The sequence below is a fragment of the Tigriopus californicus genome, chromosome 2 (genome assembly GCF_007210705.1).
Source record: "Tigriopus californicus strain San Diego chromosome 2, Tcal_SD_v2.1, whole genome shotgun sequence".
NCBI classification, from domain to species: Eukaryota; Metazoa; Arthropoda; class Copepoda; order Harpacticoida; family Harpacticidae; genus Tigriopus; species Tigriopus californicus.
The window spans coordinates 2,674,710-2,696,457 of NC_081441.1; the positions used below are offsets into that span (position 1 = coordinate 2,674,710).

The following is a 21,748-nucleotide window of genomic DNA, read 5'->3' on the forward strand; positions in this document are numbered from 1 at the left end:
TTGACTCATAATTAAGGAAAAGGAAAAACGCCAATTGTCAAGCACCAGTATTCTGTGAACTCGTTTTAACACTCGTTACCATCAAAGTTAGGTTAGATTTGAGATCGATTAAAGTATTCAAGACAAAAGAATCTCCACATTTGGTTGCACTCTCCTCAGAGTGAGTTCACCGTGAATGAACTCCCACAAAGTGTTGGTTGCACTCTCCTCAGAGTGAGTTCACCGTGAATGAACTCCCACAAAGTGAACTCACCCCTCAGCGTAAATTCTCGCCCATGCTTTACAATAGAACTTAATGATTACGATTGTAATGATTAGGACTCGGAAAAAAATACTTTTTGAGGGCCAAATAATGACTAAAAGAATTGTTGAAAGCACCAAATAACAAGCATTTAAGACTGTTCAAAAGCAAAAAGACATCGTTTAACTAATTTTGCACAAGTTTGAAGCACTTGCCAAAGGTTTCAATACATTTTTTATTATTTCAAAACCATTGAAATTGAAAGGCCTTGAATTTGTCGCCCAACTTGAACCCCCAAATTAATAACCTAAACCATGCAGGTGTTAGAACTTATTTGGCTCCTCTGTATGTTTTATTTTAGTTATTTGTGAGGGTGAAGAGACCCAGACTAAAATACAAATGTTTCTATATTTGCTGTTTTGTGTGCAAAGTATTGAGGTTCTATTTGTATTTTTAGGAAAAGCTTGAGTTTTTGTCAAAAAGGCAAGCAGGAATAATGTGAGAATTAGAGAACTACTATATTGCAACAAACCAAGAAGATTGGGACAATGCAGTATGCAGTACTAAAATTTGTTTTGGCTGAACAATAACCTCCAAAAAGTTTGAAATTAATTTAAAATTCAGCATTTTTTTTTCTCCGAACCCTGGTAATTATGCAGTTTTCAGTTTAACACAATTTTCAAACTTACAATGATGTCATGCATAGACTTTTTACCGTCGTATTTCGTCTGTGTACCGTTCACTAAATAATTCATGACATAGATTAACGACAAAACTTGATGGCCTCATTTAGCTGTGGTACTTGGTGAAGACTGATACCGATTGCATGAGAATGCTCTTTTCACGCAGGGAAAAATGCGAGGCGGAAAAGATCAACATTAACCTGCAAGTCGGCCAAAAACAAATGGACATGCATTTGCAGGCAAGCTTCCAAGTATCTCTTAACAAAAAGCGCCTTTTTCGTGAAAGGTAGAAGATCCAGATTGAACTCCTCCTGAACATACTCGTACCTGGAGGTCGATTGTTTATTGGAAGACCACTTTAAAATAGAACAGAGGGAATAGGAAATAATATGAATTCGGATGGCCTGAAAACCCAAACGTCTCTTGTAAAACTTTGGTCTATCTAATCTTCTCTGGCAATTAAAGCAAATTTGATGATATTTCATTCGATAGGTGTGTCAATTTCAAATGTTATTCTGCTCCTATTACTCGGTAAATAGTGTCATTTCTATGAGTTTCCAAAAGTAATTTTCTTGTAAGGCTTGCTACGAACGTAAACTAAAAATTAATTCAATTGTTTAAACTGCCATATTCCTATCTCCACTTGTTCATAATGCATGAATCCATTACAATTATAATATTGTACCATCGTAAGGGGCGTGGGAGTAAGTGCACTTTCCACTTAATAAGTTTGAATAGTTTCCATTTTTTCTTTTTTCTTTGATTGGGTCTGTTAAGCAATAGCTGTCTTAGGACAACAACCCATGATCTTACTTAGAGAATACTTTTCAGCCTACAAATGTGATTTTGGATTGAATTGCACATTTGAGATGTGTTTTTCCTAAGCAAGTTGCTAAAAGTATTGTTAGGTAAGGTTTCCTGGCTTTCAAAGATGTGTTTCGTGTCAGATAATGAGGAGAAACATTTTATTCTGACGAAAAAGAATAAATCATAAATGGTTGATGTGTGAATTATGAAAAAGAATATCTTTGAATATTTGATAAGCATCTACTAAGCCATTGCAGATTTCATGACTTAAAAATATTGATTAACAAAAAGTGCCCAGCTACCATACGCCCAATTTTAGAGTGGTTTCAACTTCTTGTCATTCAAAATACATAAATGCTCTCCTGAACTTAGACAAATGATATTTGTTTTACTTAACAATGTTGCATTTTATCAAGGGAGTGAATGAGATTCTCAAATTCCAGTGTAAATCTTGGAAATTAAAATTAGTGTCAATTTTCTAAAAAAACAATAGTTGCTACTTTATGTATATGTATCTATTTTCAAAAAGTTTACATTTCTAATTAATGATTCCATTTGTTGGTTAACATCCCTAAAGGTCATCAAAAAGATCAGGGAAAGGTCAGGCAAAATCCGACCATGTTGATCAAGAAGATGGATGGCCAAGGAGAAACATGACCACTAACACCATGAAGAGAATTGTCAGCAAGGATCTTGGGCTCAAGGTCTACTGAAAATGCATAAGCCACCTAATAATTGTAGCTTCCATGAAGAAAAGGCTGACCAGAAGTCGGGTTTTGTTGAAATTCTTGCAAACTGGCATGACTGGCCCAATCTGTTGGACTGATGAGAAAATATTCACAATGGAACCTCACTTCAACAAGCCAAACTAACTGTGTCTTGGGCTCCAATATCAGATCCATCCCTCTCCTTCCCCGATCTGTCGTTTACAGACAAAACCCGTCTAGCATTATGGTGTGGGCTAGCATGATGTCCGATGGCAAGAAACTGCCCTTGATCTTCATTGACATGAGTGTCAAGATCTCCGCCCAATGAAATAGACTGATAGACTGAGATAGGTGAATTGTTGTTCACTTTTTTAGTGCCTTGACCGGAGAATCTCATAATTTCAATAACAATTTTCGCCATCATTGGTTTTTTGTCTTGTAAGCCAATGAAAAAAGTGCTTGGAAGCAGCTGTAATGACTTATGTCACGAGATAACTTATTCAAAAGCACAATTTTTTACTGATTTTTAAGCGATGCTTGGAATGGGATTCCAATCAATAATACGTAATAATCTAGAGATTTGGAATCCAAATTACATTTCAAAATGACATGCGAAATTCCAAACTAAAGAAAATGCTCAAATATTTGCGGAAAATTTGACTCATAATTAAGGAAAAGGAAAAGCACCCTTGATCTCCATTAACATGAGTGTTACTCGGTTACTCGGACGGTCCTTGCACTGTCCAGCAAGATGGATATCCGGCGCACAAATCTAAACTGGTTCAAGATATGTGTAGAACATTTTTGTCAGTTTCTGGAGGAAGGAAAAGTGGCCTTCCAGCAGCAAGCCGACCTCTATCGAACGGATTTTTCCATTTGGTTCATTTTTGAGGGCAGGGCTTACAAGAAGCTTTACGGCAGTATCAAAATCCTGAAGCGTTCCCTGATCAAGAAATGGTATGCCATTTAGGAGAATACTGTGCGTTCCGTTTGTGCCTCCATCCTCCCTCATTTCAAGAAGGTCATTGCTGACAAAGGCAGGCATTGTTCAAATGGATAACAAGAAAGTTGGTGTATTTGAACTCCTCTATGAACGTGTTGAAATAAAAAAAGGCAATGTTGTTATATCCCCAAATATCTAAAACTATGCTGGAACTAGAGGGCTTGTCAGACAAGGGTCACTCTAGCCAAACCACTTGAGACTTCGCTTTGATCACATTTTGATAGCTTGGCAGCAGGGTGTTGGGCTGATCGACTTCTCTTCCGTTACTCAGTTTCAACCAAAACAGACAAAGCAGCCATCAACTCACTGGCTCCCTGAATTCGGAACTTGATTTTGAGGATCACGTAACTAAATATGTTCAAAGCCGATACCTAAGGACACAACAGGCAGCAGCGAGGGAACCAAAAAAATTCAGAAATCTCTTGAGTGTCATTTCTCTGACTAGCCCTGCAGTTGGAACCCATATTTATCGCTCATGCTGGAGATTAGGTAAAAAATTACATGAATTTGGTTTTAAAAGTTGCGTGTCTATCCACCTTTGGTGGGTTGCACTTACTTTTGTACACCTTGTGCCCTCTTTTGTCCATTTTTGGACACTTTTAGACACTTTGTGTCCAAAAGTCAGGCTGATCACCAAAATTGCCCACCCTGGTTGGGAAGCTACTTTACTTATGTAGCCGTAACTTCATACAATACTTCATATGTAGCCGAGACTTTGTATTACGAGACCCATTGCGTACTTTGTCTTTTTTGAATACCAGCATGGAAGAAGAACATTATTAGCATAAAAAATATAACTTCTAACACTTTAAAAGTTATGAATGAAGAGCACTTAGAGGACAAAATCATTGTGTCACCTTTAACTAAGAATCCTCAACTAATACAATTACAAGGAAAAAACATGACATGCAACATCATTCCCATTTCTGGACTTCAAAACAATTGGCCGTGTAGAGATTTCGTCGTGGACCTCGCCAAAACCGGCATGAAGGCCAATGACATAAAAAAATTGGTCGACGCCGCCCATGGCCCTTCTGCCATGACGGCTGGGCAAATATTTAAGTAAGATCGTGGCCTCTGTTAAGGTTGGTGAGGACACGGATGACAAAAGGCATCGAAACCCCCGGAAATGGATTCGCACTCCGGAGATTATTGCTGCTGTTAGCAAATATGTGGATGAGGATCGCCGTGTCAAGACCAGAAAGCTGCGCGAGTCCTGTGTACCAAAGGCTTAAAAAAAACTGCATTTCAACCTTGGACAAGCATCCTTGAGGTCTGTCATAACAATAGATGAATCTACAGTGTCCTTCCACACACCCGAGACCAAGGAGTAGTCCAAGCAATGGCTAAAAAAAGGCACCCAAGGACCGACAAAGGCCAGAGTCCACGCTCCACGGAAGAAGCAGATGGTCATTGCCTTCTTCGACTTGAACGGCATGGTCTATCAAAAGTATGTCCCGGTGGGCACCGGAGTTGATTCCGCCTACATCATCAACGTCATGGAAAGGTTTTTGAAAGCTTTGAAGAAGAAACGACCAGAATTAGTGGAGAAGGGGTGGCATTTACATTGGGACAATGCGCCCGTTCATACCGCTAAGACCACGGTGGAGTACTTGGCCACCCAGAGCATCAAAGTTATACCCACCCCGCCTATTCCCCAGATCTTGCCCCGGCAGACCTCTTCTTGTTTCTTACTGTCAAAGGACATCTTTCCCGTGATCATATCAACGGCAATACCGTCAAAACTGACTGGGAACGGGTGGTTGGTGCCATCCCCAAAGAGGACTTTGCCAAGGCCTTCCAGAAGTGGGTGGAACGATGGAACAAGTGCAGCCAGTTAGAGAGGGATTATGTTGAGAAATGATAAAATACATTTTTTATGTAGTCAAACAAAGAGCCACAAATGAAGGACTATCATTTGTTTTTGACATCACCTCGTACATTTGTTTTTGACATCACCTCGTACGTCCACTCTCCGAGAATCAATATCTGAAGGATTGTACTGTTGTCATATCTCAAGTAATCCTTTTGCTGTGCTCCCTGAAGAGGTGCAATACTAAGACTTCACTAACTCAAAAAGTGATACCATTAATTTGGATGCAATTATTCATTATTGTTAACCTAATTATTTGTTTGATACTTTGCTTAGAAGTTGGAACATGGCTGGTATTTTACCGTACAATATGGAGTCCTTTTTATAACCGGGATAAACCAACTTGAAATAAAATTTTGCTTAGGTTCAAAACTTGCGGACGCCCATTAATATTCATTGAAAATTGAATAGATTAACATCTACCATTTACTTCGTTCGTCGGCCACACTCCATGAAGAAAGCTTCAAAAGTCAAGCGTTGCACAAATCCAAGTCCAGAACCCGCTATCATTTCGCCATGGAAGGAACTGTGCTCACATGCATCATAGCCATTATGTATAAATGTGACTGGTTCATTTACGAAGGGTCTCTAGTTCTCAAAGACTTGAAGGCCGACACCCTTTATCCCACCAATAAGCAAATCCATCGAGAAGTTTGCTCAGCCGTGGATATGGAAGAAACATGCCATTCCACTAGAATCCGCCATTTCGTAGATTCCGTCACCCTGAGTTCGAACCCAAAGCCGGTTTCGAAAGAAAGTCTAGATTTACACGGGCGAACCCTCATCCTGAGCGCCATGGATCTGGTTCCTTTCATTTACCGTGACGACCAAGGAGTGGTTCGGGGATCTGAGTATGGCTTTGTCAAGATGGTAAGCGAACAAATTGGATTTGACGTCAAAGTGGTCAACTCCGATCCATCAGAGTTTTGGGGCAAATTCAACCAAAGCCTGCAGATTCACGATACTGGAGCAATTGGAATATTAGCAAGATTGGAGAGCGACATGTCCATCGGTCAGCATTTGCTGGATGATATAAAGATGATATCTGGTATCGAGTCGGTCCATAGTTACGAAAGTGATGGATTGTGCTTTCTGATCCGAAGAGAGCAACCCAAGAGAGGCTGGATGAGCTTGATCAGTCCATTGGATCAATTAACTTGGATCGGCACAGGTGTGAGCCTTCTTGCTGGTATTGGATTCATTTACATATTCTCTCTCGTCAAATCGGGGGATCCACATCCTTGGTTGACGGTTTTAGCTCTTCTCCTTGGCCAAGCCAGCGATGTGAATAAGTAAGAGGCTGAATTGAGGGATCAGTGAATGAGGGCGAGTTCTTCTGTCGAATCTTGAAACTAAACACTCGCTGGAGATGAGCCGAAACATAGCAGTAATCTAAGACTTTTAAGCACTCCAAGGAATGCTTTGGCTCATCTCGAGCCTTTTGAGTGCAAATGTTCATAACTGAACTCATACTGATCTCACAAAAGCATTTCAAAAGAGAGCGCTTATGATGAACATGGTTAACTGATAATTTAACTTTTGTTAGGTCATCTGCGGGTCTCAAAGTGTTTTTATTCTCCTTCCTGATGGCCACGATGATTTTGAAATCGGGTTACTCAGGGACTTTGTTCGCATTTTTGACGGTGGATATTCTCCCCGAGGGAATTAAAACCCTCCAAGAACTCGATCATAGTGACAAGGCCATATGGACTTCAATGGCCAAAAACGTGGCCAGATTTCGCGACGCAGGTTATACCGGAATGTCTGAGAGACATGTTCAAGTAGAATTTAACGAAATGTTTGAGTTGAAAGCAAGCCAAGATGATGCAGCCCTCTTTGAAACTGCATCCATTCTGGATTACGAAATAAGGCTCCGATACATTGATGAGTAAGTGGCGCAGGGTTACGAGGGCTTTTTAAATTAACAATGTTCGTATTTATTTTCTGGATACTCCAGAAACGGGGAGGCTTACATGCGGCGATTGGAACAATGCTGGAACTTGTACAATGTGGGGATCCTCCTACAAGATCGGAGTATTTATCGAGAAGTGTTTCAAATGGCCTTCCTGAGATTAACTGATGGTAATACGTTTTTAATGTGGATTCTCCAAATTGAGACCTTAAACTACACCAATCTTCCTTAGGTGGTGTTTATCGATGGAGTCAAGACATTTATCTGGAGCAGACTGGTCGAATGGTTCGACCTCAAGAGAGGACTACAAACCAAAATATACCCATCAAACTTTTGGACTTACGTTTTCCTTTCGTTCTTTGGAGCAGTGGAATCTTAATTAGCTTTATGTTTTGGGTCATTGAAGCTGTTGCACATGAGCTTATGGATTGAAATAATTTTAGTAACCGTCATACGTGTTAGCAAAAAGGGAGGGAATATACAATGTAGAAAAATATTGAACTCTTTTGTTATCATTCCTACTACTTGGCTGTACCTAGAAGGGCCATATATTACGCCCTTTGGGGATAATTCAATTGTGTTTTTCTGGGGAAGTCTACACACTGCAAGTACCTGGTGGTGTACACAGAGGTTAAGGTTTAAAGGGCTTGATGAATAATGGAAATCCAATTAAGTGAAGGTTAATGAGCAGGGAGTAAAATGATTCCACGTTTTTAAATTGTCTACAGATCATAATAGTCAAAGAGTAGAGAAGCAGAGGCTGTTTGTTAGCTTTAAAGAAAAGAGAGACGAGACGTTAATTTTACGTCGCAAGTTGTCCTTGAGTATTTTAACATAGAATGAAAAAGCCCAGTCGTTTTTGCTAGATTTTAACTTTGCCCAAGTGTCAAAAGTGAAGTTATGTACAGGCCACCTGGTTTAGATCACTCTTAGCGATAGTAAGTTTCTTTTTCAATGAAATGAAAATTTTAGCTATATAGGCCTTCACCTTGACGTCTAGGGCTCTTCTCATTTTTTAGACATGAATGGCTTTCATGGATTCTAAACTTTGACAAAAGATCGGGCGAATCAACGATGTCAAGCGACTGTGAAGTGAGATTTATGAACAACACGTTATTTGAAATTACATGTTTCAGCTTCTATTGAGTAAAGTTAAAACTCCTGATTTAACAATTAAACATAATCTTATCTGTTTTCCCTTCGAGTATTTGAAGTTGGACGTTGTACGAGACGGTATTTCTGTACACACAGTATCAATTCAAGAGCCAACAGAATTTTGCCGCCGGCAACTAGCCTAGGGTGAATTTGATTTATTTCTTTGACATTATATCACAGTTTTCACAATGTTTGAAGACGTTAACAAGATGGATTGTGGCTAGCCTTCAGCTTCCATGAGAACTTGCATGCAAGAGGAGGACACAATGAGTGAGTATCAGGGCACGTTTCTGTGCAGAAAATGGAGTTGAGTGGTTAGAACGAATCGAGTTAGTTGGAAATGGGACATGCAAGGGGTTTCTTTGGACTCGGCGTCCCTTGGTGAGGAGGCTTTGTTTTGGATTTGTCACCGGTGGACAAAAAGAGGAGCAGTTGAAAAAGTTAATTTGGCTATCTACTTGATCAGACTTTGTTATCAAGACATATTTTGTATATGCGGGGATGATTAATGGGAGGGGGGCTGAGGGTGGGGAGAGGATTGATGGAGTATGGGAAGTCGTTAATCTCTTGATCGCAATCCAGAGAAGAGGTTAATCATTCCAGTACAATATTCTGAGAGAGAAAGAAATGCCCTTGAAGCTCAGAGGGACCAAAGATGGCGGCGACAACTTGATTCCTAGAAGAAAACACTACGCACTACTTAGTTAGTTTGTTACTATTGTGGGTTAATGTCTTGATCTGCCTAGTGTGGAATTCCCATGTTGAGAGTATTTCGAAGAGTATCCTGCCTCAGATTGGGGCATACGACCGTCGTCATGAGCTTCAATATCGTATCCGTCACTTCCGTATTCGTCCGATTCCGAGCCATAGATCTTGCCATTCGCATATCTGGAAAATTGAATGGATCTTCCGTGATAGTGGTCGATATCGCATACAGCTTTCCACTTACCCATACTGCGAATCGTAGATAGAGTAGTCATCGTAGATGGACGGTTCCTTTTCAATGATCTCACTTCTCGTGCACGAGCATGTCATGGCAGAACACAGGAATATATTTATGAGAAACATGATGGCGAACAACACGCCAAAAGCGATGCAAAGCCACAAAAGCCACTCATTGGCATCAGCCCCCAAACCAGCTGAACAATAATACACTTGAGCTGGAAAAAGAAGTCGTTGGGGAGTCAAAACCACGCCAGTGTAGGACTTTGTTTGATCATGTCCTACCGGCATCCTCGGAGCCTGGTTGAGCTACAAAGACAGAAGTTGAGGTTGTTACTGCGTCATCCTCTGGCCTTTCAAAGGGATCCGATCCTGTAGTAGTGGTGGTGGATTGGCCTCCTTCTGTTAAAGAGGATAGAGGACCCCCAGCTTTGGCAACATTTTTGGAGCAATCGGGTTTGGGACAGGCACCGCTACAAATAGCCACATCGCATTGAAAGTACGTGCGATTGGAGTGTGGCATCCTGAAAAGAGGAAAATAAACAATTAGAAAATCACTTTTTCAGCTTGGAGACAAAGTTAAAATCGATCAAACCTGAACATTGAAAAGATGGTGGCGTCAGCAGTCCCCTTTTCCTGATCGTAAGTAAATTCCGAGATCAGCTTCTCAATAACGCAACCTCTCTCGTCAACTAGTGAGAGCGAGGTGTCGTCATCGTCGAAAGCAAAACAGCGACGCATTTGAATTCCAAACTTGGCTGGAAAAAAGACGATAGTTTCATTGGCTAGCTCAATAGTTGAAGACCAAGGTAGTTGGGATGTGACTCACGATCGTGATCCATGACCTCCGCTCTAAGGTTGTAGCGACTGCCTTCTAAGACGGTGGTGACCTTAATTTCCGAGTCTGAAGGGGGCGTCACCTTCAGTTGGACCACGGAAACTTCATTTCGCGAATTTTGGAAGCCAGCCCGCCCACACGTTACAACATACAGCTTGTCTTGGAGAAGTTCGATGGTAGGGTGAGCTCTGACCGCGATGGCGATTCTTCTCTCCTCAGCTAGCTGCAAATGCACTCTCTCAGTCTTATCATGCGGTACAAGATGTAACTTAATAATGCATTGGCAATTTGGTTAGAAACTGGCATCATTAATTTCATTTGAATTGCATGTCTCAAGAGCAATTTCCTCGGAAAGAAAAAAATCAACGTGTTCCTTTTCAAGTTAGAAGGACCATGGTGAAGACGTACGTGTTGCTATTTCAGTTAGAAGGAACATGATGAAGTACTCTGATTCCAATAAAAGGAATGAAATTTTAATGAATATTAGGTAATAGTTTGAAATTGCTCTTTCCTTTATTGCCCTTTTATCAACCGAGGAAAAAGTTCTTCAATGGCTAAAAACTAGCCAAGCCAGGTGTCTGCCAACCAACCTCGTTATATTTGACCCCGCAGTCTCCAGTTTGACCTTGCTTGGTCAGATCAATCTTGAGGTAAGTCTTGAGCCCGCCCCGACCTTGAACACTGCAACCTGGCTCCGTTCGGTTGGGGCCGTGAATGATGCCTTCAAAGGGTTCGGGCGTGTCCACTCGAATCGTCATGGTACCGCCCACACAACTGGCCTTCACGATGGGAATGAAGTTGTCGATTGCACTTTGTTGACTGCATACCTAAAACGAGATCAAACTAAAGTAATAAATCATTTTGGACGCGATTTTTGTCTGAAAAATAATGCAAGTGCTTTTTGTTTTTACTAAACTGGTGAGACGATGGAATCCGAATCACGTACCATCGCTTTTCCTGTTGTCCCTTACAATCATGCAATTGTTTCAATAATGTCCAAGTATAATACACAATCATGTTTTGATTGAAAAAAAATCAACATGTCGTTCAAGACGGATCAAACGCATTCGAAGTCAATGCTTCGAAGTTGTTCTTTTTTTGGACGAAAACCAAATCTCTTCAAAATTATAAGATTGATAAAAAATATGTTCACACAGAGATGAAACACTTGTTGAGTGACCTGATACAGTTGAATTTTCTCTTCGTTAAAAACTTGAACAATGGACCATCCCAAATTGCCATTTCATTGCTTACCTATGTAGAAACTGTATGTACCCAAAAAATGAGCTGCTCTTGAGTTGAAGAAAACTCCATTTAATACCTCAATGAAAACAATGCTTAGGCTCATTGGACCTGGCTTGTCCTTGTGTGCATGGGAAAGTAAGAAGTAGCCTCCAATAGTTTTGGTAGTTGCGTATTTTCATATTCTTGACGAGGAGAAGCCAATGAATGACAACCCATAATTTCTGCCTCGTAACCCTTACTTCATTACGTTGGAAGGTCTTTTTTTCGGGTGTTCACGTTTCAATTCTTCATGGGTCAGCGAAGGAAAATATGCCCTCAAGGACATGGACGTCAGCCAGGAATCAGGATTCAATTTTAATGGTTTAATTGCTCATATTTTTGTCCCTCCCAAGGTTGCAATTCCTGTTAAATACAGTTCTTGAGCTGTCGTGGGCCAAATTCATTTCATTGGCCGAACTTGAGTGTGAAAATTAGAATTCGATTGAAACGAGATTGAGCCAGCATTCTTTTATTCCCTGAGTTCTGAACCAAGTAGTTTGTGGTCGCTCCATCATCCATATTGTATCACGCAATTCGGGATATTTTGTGAGTGAAAATCTCCTCCGATTACTGCCCTCCCAAGAACCTGAGGTGCCCCAACCCCCTAATCTTACCTATTATCAATTCATCATTTCTCAAGGACGGGAGAAAATGGATAACGAAGAAATTTATGACCTCAGGTGATCACATCAATTAACTTCTAGGCCCTCATAATTAGAGTTATGCTTGTCTTATAGATTTCGTTCGATTAAACTTAATAGCTCGAGAGCGGAATGAACAAAGGACTGAATCCCATTTCTTTTACATCAAATCAACCTGGCACACTCAAAACCAGCTCCCACATCGTGTGATATATGTCCAAAAGCCCGTTTGCCTTCAAATAATCCACAATATGGTTTTCGGTGGGGATCCTTCGACCCAAGCAGGCTGGACCTTAATTGTGAGTTAGACGACACGTTTTCCTTCCGTTCTCGATACGATCTGGCTTGTTTCATCCCCTTGGTAATAGCGTGATCAAATGTTGTATATGTGTATGTACAGTAGTATTACACATACACATAGCACATAGCCACACTATGCAGGCGCCAAAACCAATAGTGATGGTCCTGTCTAGGCAACCAGGAAGACTGGTCCGAGTTCAAAATGTGGGCCCCAAAATTTATCGTGGTAGCACAAGTACAAACAAGGTCAAGGGGGGAATCCTGGAGTCATGGGGGAATCCGATGTGTTTCGTTTCAGGGATGCCGCTGGGCATAAAAATCAAGGAAGCCTCGATTGCTGGAAAGGAGAGGGTGACGACATCCATACATTTATAGGATGATGCGTGACGAAACACAATTTAATGAAGATTGATAGTACGATGAATATGAGATGAATGGCATTTATTAGCGGAAATGTCAGACTAATCTAAACAAGGAATTTGACTCTCGTGGTTCAGGATCGTTGTTGTTACTTGCATACTTATCGTACGTACTAGCCACCAGCCCACTGGGTGATTAATTTCCAAATTGGTCTTTATTTATGGAAAGCGACATTTGAACTCCCGACCCATTAACAACCATTAATTCAAAAGAGATAGCTATAATAATTTACATACACATTGAAGAAGAGCCACCGAATTTATTGCTATCATTTAAAGCTCAAGGACGAAGTTATCCGCTTCTATTTTCGTACTTTCCGAATTTCCCAAATTACGCAACAAGCAACTAAATGTCGCCTCAATGGTTAAAGATGTTCTCTAGTTCAGCAAAAACACGTATTCATTGGTTTAAGATACCAACCAACCCATAAGAAGCTAGCATTTCTTTGCCTCCTCAGGACACCTCCTCAAATTGCAATGCTCACATTCGTACATCTGTTATTAAAAGACCCCATACAACAAGCATGGGCCACCGTGGACAGGAATTTTTCTATCCCTGTGTCCCCGCCTCCTTCTTCTTATCCTCCTCCCTCCCTCCCCCTACTCATTTTGCCCTGGCTACCTGAAATGAACTCTTGAGGAGTGGGTTTCATTGACCTTGAATGACGACGACGAGTTGGAAGATTTAAACGCTCAACATTCGTTGAATAGGAAGTAAGAAGTGGTTGGTCGAGAAATATTCAACAGCATTGGCTCAAGACCCACATACCACAAATATATTTACATTCATCAACCGTAAATGGACATATTGGCCGCTCCATGGCATTTATTGCAATGCAAAGGTTAGGTCGATGTTCTCATAACCATTTTTGCTGGGCAATGACATGCCGAAAGTTGATGAAAATGCATTGCTTCATACCGAATGCTTCGTTTTGATCTTGACATGCCCGAGGATTTCTCACAAACCCCGAGAATATCGGTCTTCTTCTGACAAATTGAGGCTAATGTCCTTGGTGTCAAAGTTGTCCTTTTATGGCAATTTCAAACGCCTCTTCAGAGCCCAAAAAGAAATTGATTGTCGCTTCCATTTTAATCCCACCCCAGACCATGTTTCTCGTGTCCTTACGATGCCATCAAGCCAACCCAAGAACTAGTCTTGACTTTATTTGCACTTGCGATGGCTTCTTTATCGAGAAGGTCATCTGGCAAAGTTCAACCGCCCATTTTCAGGAAGTAACATGAGACAAACAGTTAGCCGAGTTCAAAGTGTATTGCCCTAGATGCACATTCAGGCTAGAGCTTACTCGAGTATAGATAGGGTGGAGAGGGAGAACAATTTTGGAATACAGCACGACTCTATGAGAAAAAATATCTGGGAATCTACGAGTCCAATTATCTTGAGATCTGGGCTCCAGCCAATCTCTCCACGTATGGTCATACTGAGAAAGAACTACTACTAAAAGAACCACAAATATGATCGCAACCAAGCAAATTGTTGAGAGCATATTCCTTGACAATCAGTTCACAGACGGTTAGCAATCTGTTGCCGGGTTTCATTTCACCAAATTCAAAGGTGGCTGTTAGAGTGCTCATTGATTACCTTTTCTTTTATGAGAAACCTCCGTTACAATTGATGGTCTCTGACTCGATACATGGATTTGCATTTGGATTGAAAACTTTTTTTTTAGTGCAAAACTTAAGAAGTTTTGCTTTTTACAGCCCATTTCTCTTTGATGTCAGGATCACAATTGGTACTTTTTTATTTTATACTTACGTTGAGGATTTTGTCCTCAAACGTCAAAAATACGTAGATGAGCCGCATGTCAAATAAACTTTTTTCTTGTATTTGATGTGAAAATCCTTGTGCGACAACTTTCCAATAAACAAGGAACCAATTTTTTCACCAGTTTTGCCAAATCCGAAATGTCCTGATGTCATTAATAAATTTCAATGAAAATTTATTATAAAAGTAAATATTTTTACACCCAACTACAGGGTCAACGATTAGCATAGCCACCTATTCGGTCAACGATGCCCACATTTGTTGGATTTTCGTTATCTTTGGCGTTTTTCCACTTATGCACTCGAGAAACATTTCCATTTTGATGTACTCAAAGTATCTTATATCGTTCATCAATCCATTCTGAAATGGCATTGACCTTCTCTTGTCAAGATATATTGAAGTAACGGATTGTCAACGAACAAGAATGTCTTCTTTTTCTGCCTCGGCGCCAAAGAATCCAATCCACACGACAGAAAAAAGACATCACTTCCGCCAATAGGATATCTGGTTTGAATGTGGAATGAGTCTCAGAAGAGGGATGACGAACCATAAAACCCCTTATCCAACCACAGTTAGGTCCCGATCAAATTCAACGTTATGCACGAGCTCAAAGGTTTTGACCGAAGAACCAATCCAGATCCGAGAACGAGTTGCATACCTTGATGTCGAAACACCTGCATTTATGTAAGCTCGCTCGGTGAGTTGGCCGACGCTAGTGATAACGGTAGCAGTTTTGAGGCGTTGATCGGTCTTCATGATAATAAGAACAATGATCTTAAACCGAAACACGTCACGTTTCGAATTCCAAGGCGGTTTTTTATTCCGGATACAAAGGGTCTGTTGGAGGTTTGGCGATGCTTTGGACATCCTTATTCAATAAAGTATTAGTCTTCCTTAGAATGAGTTTAAACCTTTTTTATATTTCCTTTGATACGCGTCATTACTGATTTAAGACTCCATCTGGGAGGTATGTTTTAGTTTTGCTATGCCCAGGGGGATATGTGACATTACTACTTAGGACTACTAAAAGAATCCTCGTATCTAAAATGCCACGAGTGATGATTAAAGTGCTTCATTTGCGTACAAAAACGACTTTGAAACTCTCGATTAGTTTCGAGCATGATTGCCAAATTACTAACCGAAAACGTATGAAGGCAGAAATAATTTGTCATGTTCTCGTTCCTTGTTTCAAAGTTCAATAAACTGAATTAGAAACTAAAACACCCTTGACTACGGATGTCCCTCACTCTTCAGTCAATGCATTCAATTACACAGCCTACAATGGTTGAAATGATTGTTGATATTGCAAAGAGTGTCAGTCAATCTCGGCGAAGCTGACGATTTAGGTGATGCACATTCTCACGTTTAGCCCCGAAATTGCTGCATACAATTTTCTCTATATCTCTTTCTAGAAGTATAAGACAGTGAGAAATTGCGGTTTGCTCGTTTACTCGCCGAGGCTTCTTTCTGAGACTCTAACCCTAATTGGACTGTCATCATTCAGATAGACAGAGAAACTCCCAGTTTCCGACCAAGCAACTCCTCAAGTTGGCATTGAGTTGAACAAAGTCAAATCCTTTTGATGGATAAAAGAAATTCTGATAACGTTTTTTTCCCCAACACCTGCTTTAAGGCAATAGTCCAGCCTATCAAGTGCTTGAGGTTGAACTCAGGAAAAATATTCTTGTCCACCAGACAAAGCTAATCGGAGATTTTATGAGTGCCGAGTGTGTTTTAATAGTGGAACTCATATCCCAATAATAAATCTTGATGAACCGTCTGTGCTTGGATTTGTCAATCTGAAATTGTTTTCAGCCAAGGCAAAAGATAAAGAAACGAGGGACGATTCTTCCGGCTGAATATTTGGAGTCAAGGCCGTGAGAATGGTCAAAAGAGTTTGCAAGGTAGGTGAAAAATGTTCGCACGACATTTCGCCACAAATGTCCGACTTCCGTCAAAGCCCGGATATCCAACCAATTCGGGAGCTCCACGGGAGCTTCAAGACACCGACTGACTTGGTTGATGTCGACCAGCTACTAATGTCCAGTCCTGCCTGACAAGCAGGATTCATGAATCCAATACCAATAACATGGGATTTCCACATTCTCGTCCTCACCTCAACCTTGTTCTGCTTGAGAGGAAAAGGAGGTGTGAAATTGGAAATTGTTGTTTGTTATCGAATTACATCACCACCCTCACGAACGTCTTGTCTACTTTCAGCCGACGCCTACTTGGGGCCCTTGGACACGGTTGGCGATCCTTTGTTTGATTAGCTTGAATGGTTTTCCAAAAACATCACATTTGTTCATACAGTAGACATAGAATGAGTGTACATACGCCCGAACGCACGGGAAACCAACTCTTACCGTATGCACTAGAAGGAGCAATCCAAAGAGGATCTTCTGTCTGATGGTTTGCATTGTGGAATCAAGTTTGGGACGGGACAAATAACGGAATTCCCAATGCTTCAAAAGGGGGTTGGAGAATTCTGAATATTGGTTCCCACAAAAACTCCAGCTGTTGTTGCCTTGTTGCTTCACCAACAGACACCCACACTCACTGTGTGAAGAACCCCCACTCAAAATGAGCCCCAAAGTGAATGGAGTCTTCAATTACGACAGGCCAGGCCGTTGCTCTTAGCTTTTTACAAGAGTAGAGGCAACACCTGTTGACACTTTTGGACACTACTGACAAACTTATGATTATTAATCAGAATTTTCAAAAGCAAAACACTTCACTTCACTTAATCCGTCTCCAACAATGATAATGTCCAAGCCCAGGCTGTAAAGAATCAACCAGAATATCATTTACATCCCTGTTTTGTGGACAGATGTGAGCAACGACGTTCCGATGTGAGTCACTAGTTCAAGGCCTAAGACAGTTAAAACAAGATTCAACAATTATGTTATATAGAAATACTTCACAGGGTCAACATAAGCTGCAGCTTACCCAAAAACTCACAGGGACTAAGGATCAAGCACTTCCTGTCCGGAACTTGGCTCAGAACTGAGGGAATTTCTGTCCAGGTGGGTTTGATACTCATCCACCTTGCCAGGCAAGTTACCGCACACTCTTTTTGCTCACGTCCGTTCTTCAGTGGACTTAGGTTGCTCGTGTCTGTACCTCACTTTAATCTCGCACACTCTCGCGCCAAACTCGCCCATTGAAATCTCCATCCAAGTTCACCAATGGAGGGATCCGAATCAAGTGTTCAACCGTAAGTGAAAAGTTAAAAAGTCGAAGCTTAAGTGAACCAAGAAATATTTCAAACGAACAGGCTTGGGCTTGACATTCATTAAAACTTAAGAAGACTCTATAATTTAGAGGCTGTGAGCAGATATGAGCTCGAGTCTTTTGTAGAAGAGGCTTGGTGCATGGAATCCCAAGCCGTGGGTAACAGGTTGGGTTCGTTCATTCACACAAAGTCAACCATGCAGACCAACGAATGCAAGGCAATCCTCCGCACATTGGAGTTGGTGGATGGATGACTCAAAGCCAACACCAGCTTCTTCAGTATATAACGATTTGATATGATGGAAGATCTGCCTTCATTTTTATTACGGCTGGGCCTGATTGCACGACACAGGTTTGGAATGATCTGGGTTCAACAACATTTTAGAGTCTACAGAACAAGCTTTATTGAAACCGATCCATTATTGCCCATGATGATCTTTAGCTAAATCTTGTTATCATGATTCCAGGGGTGATGTAGCTTTTTTGTCCGCTTTGTTACGTGCCATACCAAAGCCTTGAACACATTGCAAGATCTGCTTCCAGATTTCATTAATCTTCTTTCCGTCCTCGTATTGAACGTTGGCCAAAGAGTTGGCCACGTCACCCAGTACATCTGGAAAAAGGAACATATTGAAAGTGTGTTTTGCCATTTTCGTGGCATGCGGGGGGAGGGTGATTCGGTTATTCATGCCTGTGAAAATGAAGACTGTGACAGTTTCTTGGGACATGCATAGGGTACTGAAGGCTCCTCTGGCTTCGAGATCGATTAGATTGACCATGTGGTCCTCCAGGTGCTTGTCCAAGAACTCCTTCTGCTTGGGATCATTCACTAGAACTCCCGTTGCCTTGCCCTTTTGAAAGATTTGGATCTTCTCCCAAGACTTCTTTTGATCGTTCATTAGACACTTTTTATCTAACCGTGCACATAAGTCCTTGTAGCCCAAAAGTAAATCCTGGAAAAAGGCGGAACGAATCAGTTTGAAGCATAGATTTTACATGTAAATTAGGAGAGGAATAAATACCAACATACCTGAAGCATCTTGAGCGACTCGAGAACATCCCTGTCCAATCTCAAGGCATTCTCGCTCCATTGCGAGGACAGGTTGTTGAAATGGTTTGTGGTGGCATGGAGAGCTTTTTGCAGACTCAGCCAACCCCCGCCAGGAGATTGCTTGGGAGTGAGATAGCCTTCATTGGACAAGCTGGCTAGTTCTCTTCCAAATTCCTCCAAATCTAAGGGGTTTGATCAATCGCATAAATCAAAATGATCTTTCTCGACTTATTTGAACGCTTACCCGTTCCAGATGCAGTGGAACGTGCAACTAGGTTCTCCAAGAGATCCACAAGCTTGAGGACTACATTTGTGAGGACACACACTTGGGAACGTCCAGCATCGACTTCTTGCCGGATCTCGGCGGTGATCTCATCACGAGATTTGAACGCCTCCTCATCTGTGATGAACTCATCCGGGAAGCTTTTGAATTGCTCCTTAAAGATGGTCAGGAAATCATTGCCCATAAAAGTGAGGAAGTGCTGCAAAAAAAGTTAGTCCAAATCTCTTTCGAAACCAGTGTCAACCCGTAACCAAATCAGTACCTCAACCATGGGATCTTTGCTGAAAATTTTGTGACAATTCAGCAAGGTGAGCCATCTCGTCAAGGCTCGTTTTCGAGAACTCGCAAAGTCCGAGTCTGTTCCAACGTACAAAGCGGCCAGCTTTTGCGGGGGGAGTTTTGGAACGAGGCGATACGGATATCTCCCCACCAAGAACTCGTTAAGAGCCAAAAAATCCGAGTAGCGTCTCACCACTTGCGATTTGTACTTAGCTGACACCACATTGTATTCGACGTGCTTGAAAACGAGACCTTTCTTTTGGGGTAGCAGTTCGATCTTGATAGAGTTAGAGGCCAATAGTTGGTCCAATGACACCTCCTGTGAGGCCATCATTTTCAGATCGAGTCCGGTTGACGATTTTGATTCGCTCAACAGGTGAGATTAGGCCAACCGCAGGATTGCAACATTTAGTATGAACCAAAAGTTTGAAGTTTTTGTTCCAGAGTAAATATTCGTAGTTTGAAAAGATAAAATGTAACGGCCAGCATGTTGTTTTCCACTCGATGGCAAGCGATACTAGATTAAAGACCCATCATAAAACAGTGAAAGTTCATATCTAGATTACGTAAGTGGTTTAATTGATTTAGATCTTATTCAAATAAATGAAATTTGGAATGAAACTAGAGCATGATAATGGGCTGTGAAATAAAGTCACGTTTATTACTGTTGGGTCCAGTGGTGTTCGTAATTGAAAACTGAAAGCTTACCTATTGAATAAGCTGAAAAGTTGCGTGGTGAGGAAGAATTTCAAACTGATACATCAAAGCAACTTATCAACCATCGCAATATGATGATGATACTCTATAACAATGAGAATAGACTGCCATCCACAAAAAGATTTGAACAGGTTATGACCTCCTCTTCAAGTTGTTATATACATGATATGAAAAGGGGAAAAATCACGTCGGGAAAAACATTGTCAGCTGAAATTTTTCTGGGCTCCTCTGCAATCATAAAAGCACCTACTGCCATTTTACTGCTTCTTATCTCCTTCCAGCATGAATGCGGTCGTTTACCTAAACGAAAAAGACATCCCTCTGGAGGAATGTTTTGTCTTCTGAAGGAACGCTTCTATCATCTAGAGGAGGGATTATTTGTATGATTGTTTCCGCTTGGCGTTCGCTTTAATCTTACTTGTATTTTCTAATCTTACTTATATTTTCTTTCCCATACTCCATGTATTCATTGCAAGATGATTTGAGTGGAATAAACAATAAGCAATGCCCAGCAAAGTAAAATGCCCAAGCAGGAGGCATTTTTCTCAATCCTCCTCAACATAACTTAGGAAAATGAAACAAACAATAAGAGGACATTTTCTTGAACTCCTCTCTCAACAGAGCTTGCTTCATAAAGATTAAAAGCTAATAAAGGGACGAATCATAACCTTTCATTTTAATAGTACAGGAGATTACATACCCTGAAGCAGTTAGAAAAGCCCTTGAAAATTCTATTAATAAATTGAATCAAAGGGAAACTCAATATTTGCATTTTTAGATGCCTATTTCTATCAGCTTTTCAGAAATCATATTGTTTTTTTGTTGCCAGCAAGATATGGGGACGTTTAGGCAAGCTCCGGCAGGTTCAATTGTTAGCTGATACCAGTGTCAGTGATGCAAGTTTGGGGCTTCAAACACTTCAAAGTTTTTGAGAAGCTGACCCTTCTTTCACATTGCTATATGAGGAAAGGTCTGCTTCATTAAAACCAGTTTGAAACGCCTATATTGCATCACTGGCATTGGCAGGCAAGTTTGTTTGTTGGGACCAGGCAAGGACGACTTCACCACTGGACAGCAACAGCGGTGGGGAAAATTGAATAATTCCAATCAATCAAATACATTTCTCTTTACATGAGTTGACTCAATAAGCACTGGTCAGTTTTGATCTCGATGGAACGTCTGTGTCAAAAGTTATGAGAATTTAAAACTTGGACCAGGGAGGGCGCAAATTGAGTGAGCTAGCACCACGTTGGTAAGATCTTACCAATGTGGTGCTAAGCAAGTCATTTTCTGCCCATGTCGTACTGAGTTTCAGGACCTCATTGCTTTTGACGCAGACATTTGAGTGAAGTCAAAATTGGCGAACGCTTTCTGATCTAACTAAACTCCAACTTGTGTGAAGGAAAATGCATTCAGTTCATCTGGATAAAAGTTACGTTTCCCCCACCCTACTGTCTCTGTCCAGTGATGACGTCGTACTTGTACCAGGGTACCAATGCATGCCTAAATGTCCTAATATGCCCTAACACAGCTGTACCATTCATGTGACAGCAACTAGCTAGAGTAGCGTGAAAAGGCGACTCACATCTGCAAATT

General features: G+C 41.0%; 3 protein-coding genes and 1 long non-coding RNA gene across 6 annotated transcripts in view; 2 read left to right on the forward strand and 2 right to left on the reverse strand.

Moving 5' to 3' along the window:
* Positions 1–8,147, forward strand: part of LOC131876831 (uncharacterized) — a 38,324-nt gene extending 30,177 nt beyond the window's left edge. Inside the window, exons 2-5 of one of the 3 annotated variants that reach the window (XM_059222335.1) lie at positions 4,505–6,606; positions 6,861–7,202; positions 7,272–7,396; positions 7,459–8,147. In XM_059222335.1, the coding sequence (XP_059078318.1) occupies positions 5,831–6,606; positions 6,861–7,202; positions 7,272–7,396; positions 7,459–7,658 (1,443 nt within the window). In that variant the 5' untranslated portion in view covers positions 4,505–5,830 and the 3' untranslated portion in view covers positions 7,659–8,147. Of the gene's footprint in view, positions 1–2,001; positions 6,607–6,860; positions 7,397–7,458 lie in introns of those variants that run through there. The other 2 variants (XM_059222336.1, XR_009372819.1) reach the window with 2 other exon arrangements.
* The window catches only part of LOC131876848 (uncharacterized), a 24,824-nt gene extending 4,082 nt beyond the window's left edge, over positions 1–20,742 (forward strand). Inside the window, exons 2-4 of the long non-coding RNA XR_009372820.1 lie at positions 16,404–16,736; positions 16,809–17,805; positions 20,434–20,742. This is a non-coding gene — a long non-coding RNA (uncharacterized LOC131876848). The remainder of the gene's footprint in view (positions 1–16,403; positions 16,737–16,808; positions 17,806–20,433) is intronic.
* LOC131876833 (uncharacterized) lies at positions 8,517–17,088 on the reverse strand. The gene is made up of 7 exons (XM_059222339.1): positions 16,955–17,088; positions 10,752–10,988; positions 10,153–10,384; positions 9,919–10,081; positions 9,609–9,847; positions 9,331–9,541; positions 8,517–9,269 (listed from the first exon to the last, which is right to left on the reverse strand). The coding sequence occupies exons 1-7, from the start codon at positions 17,006–17,008 to the stop codon at positions 9,107–9,109; spliced, it is 1,299 nt and encodes a 432-aa protein (XP_059078322.1). The 5' UTR covers positions 17,009–17,088; the 3' UTR covers positions 8,517–9,106.
* Positions 18,158–20,317, reverse strand: LOC131876835 (sorting nexin-8-like). The gene is made up of 5 exons (XM_059222341.1): positions 19,419–20,317; positions 19,118–19,355; positions 18,853–19,055; positions 18,514–18,775; positions 18,158–18,435 (listed from the first exon to the last, which is right to left on the reverse strand). Exons 1-5 carry the CDS (start codon positions 19,767–19,769, stop codon positions 18,278–18,280), a joined length of 1,212 nt encoding a protein of 403 aa, XP_059078324.1. The 5' UTR covers positions 19,770–20,317; the 3' UTR covers positions 18,158–18,277.
* Positions 20,743–21,748: the final 1,006 nt, after the last annotated feature.

Coding starts and splice junctions, on each gene's coding strand:
- LOC131876833 (XM_059222339.1), bottom strand. CDS start 17,008: ATGCAAACCATCAGACAGAAGATCCTCTTTGGATTGCTCCTTCTAGTG. Junction 10,082..10,152: donor GGAGGTCATGGATCACGATC/GTGAGTCACATC, acceptor TCTTTTTTCCAG/CCAAGTTTGGAATTCAAATG. Junction 9,848..9,918: donor ACCATCTTTTCAATGTTCAG/GTTTGATCGATT, acceptor TCCTCTTTTCAG/GATGCCACACTCCAATCGCA.
- LOC131876835 (XM_059222341.1), bottom strand. CDS start 19,769: ATGATGGCCTCACAGGAGGTGTCATTGGACCAACTATTGGCCTCTAAC. Junction 19,356..19,418: donor GCAAAGATCCCATGGTTGAG/GTACTGATTTGG, acceptor CTTTTTTTGCAG/CACTTCCTCACTTTTATGGG. Junction 18,776..18,852: donor AGTCGCTCAAGATGCTTCAG/GTATGTTGGTAT, acceptor GCCTTTTTCCAG/GATTTACTTTTGGGCTACAA.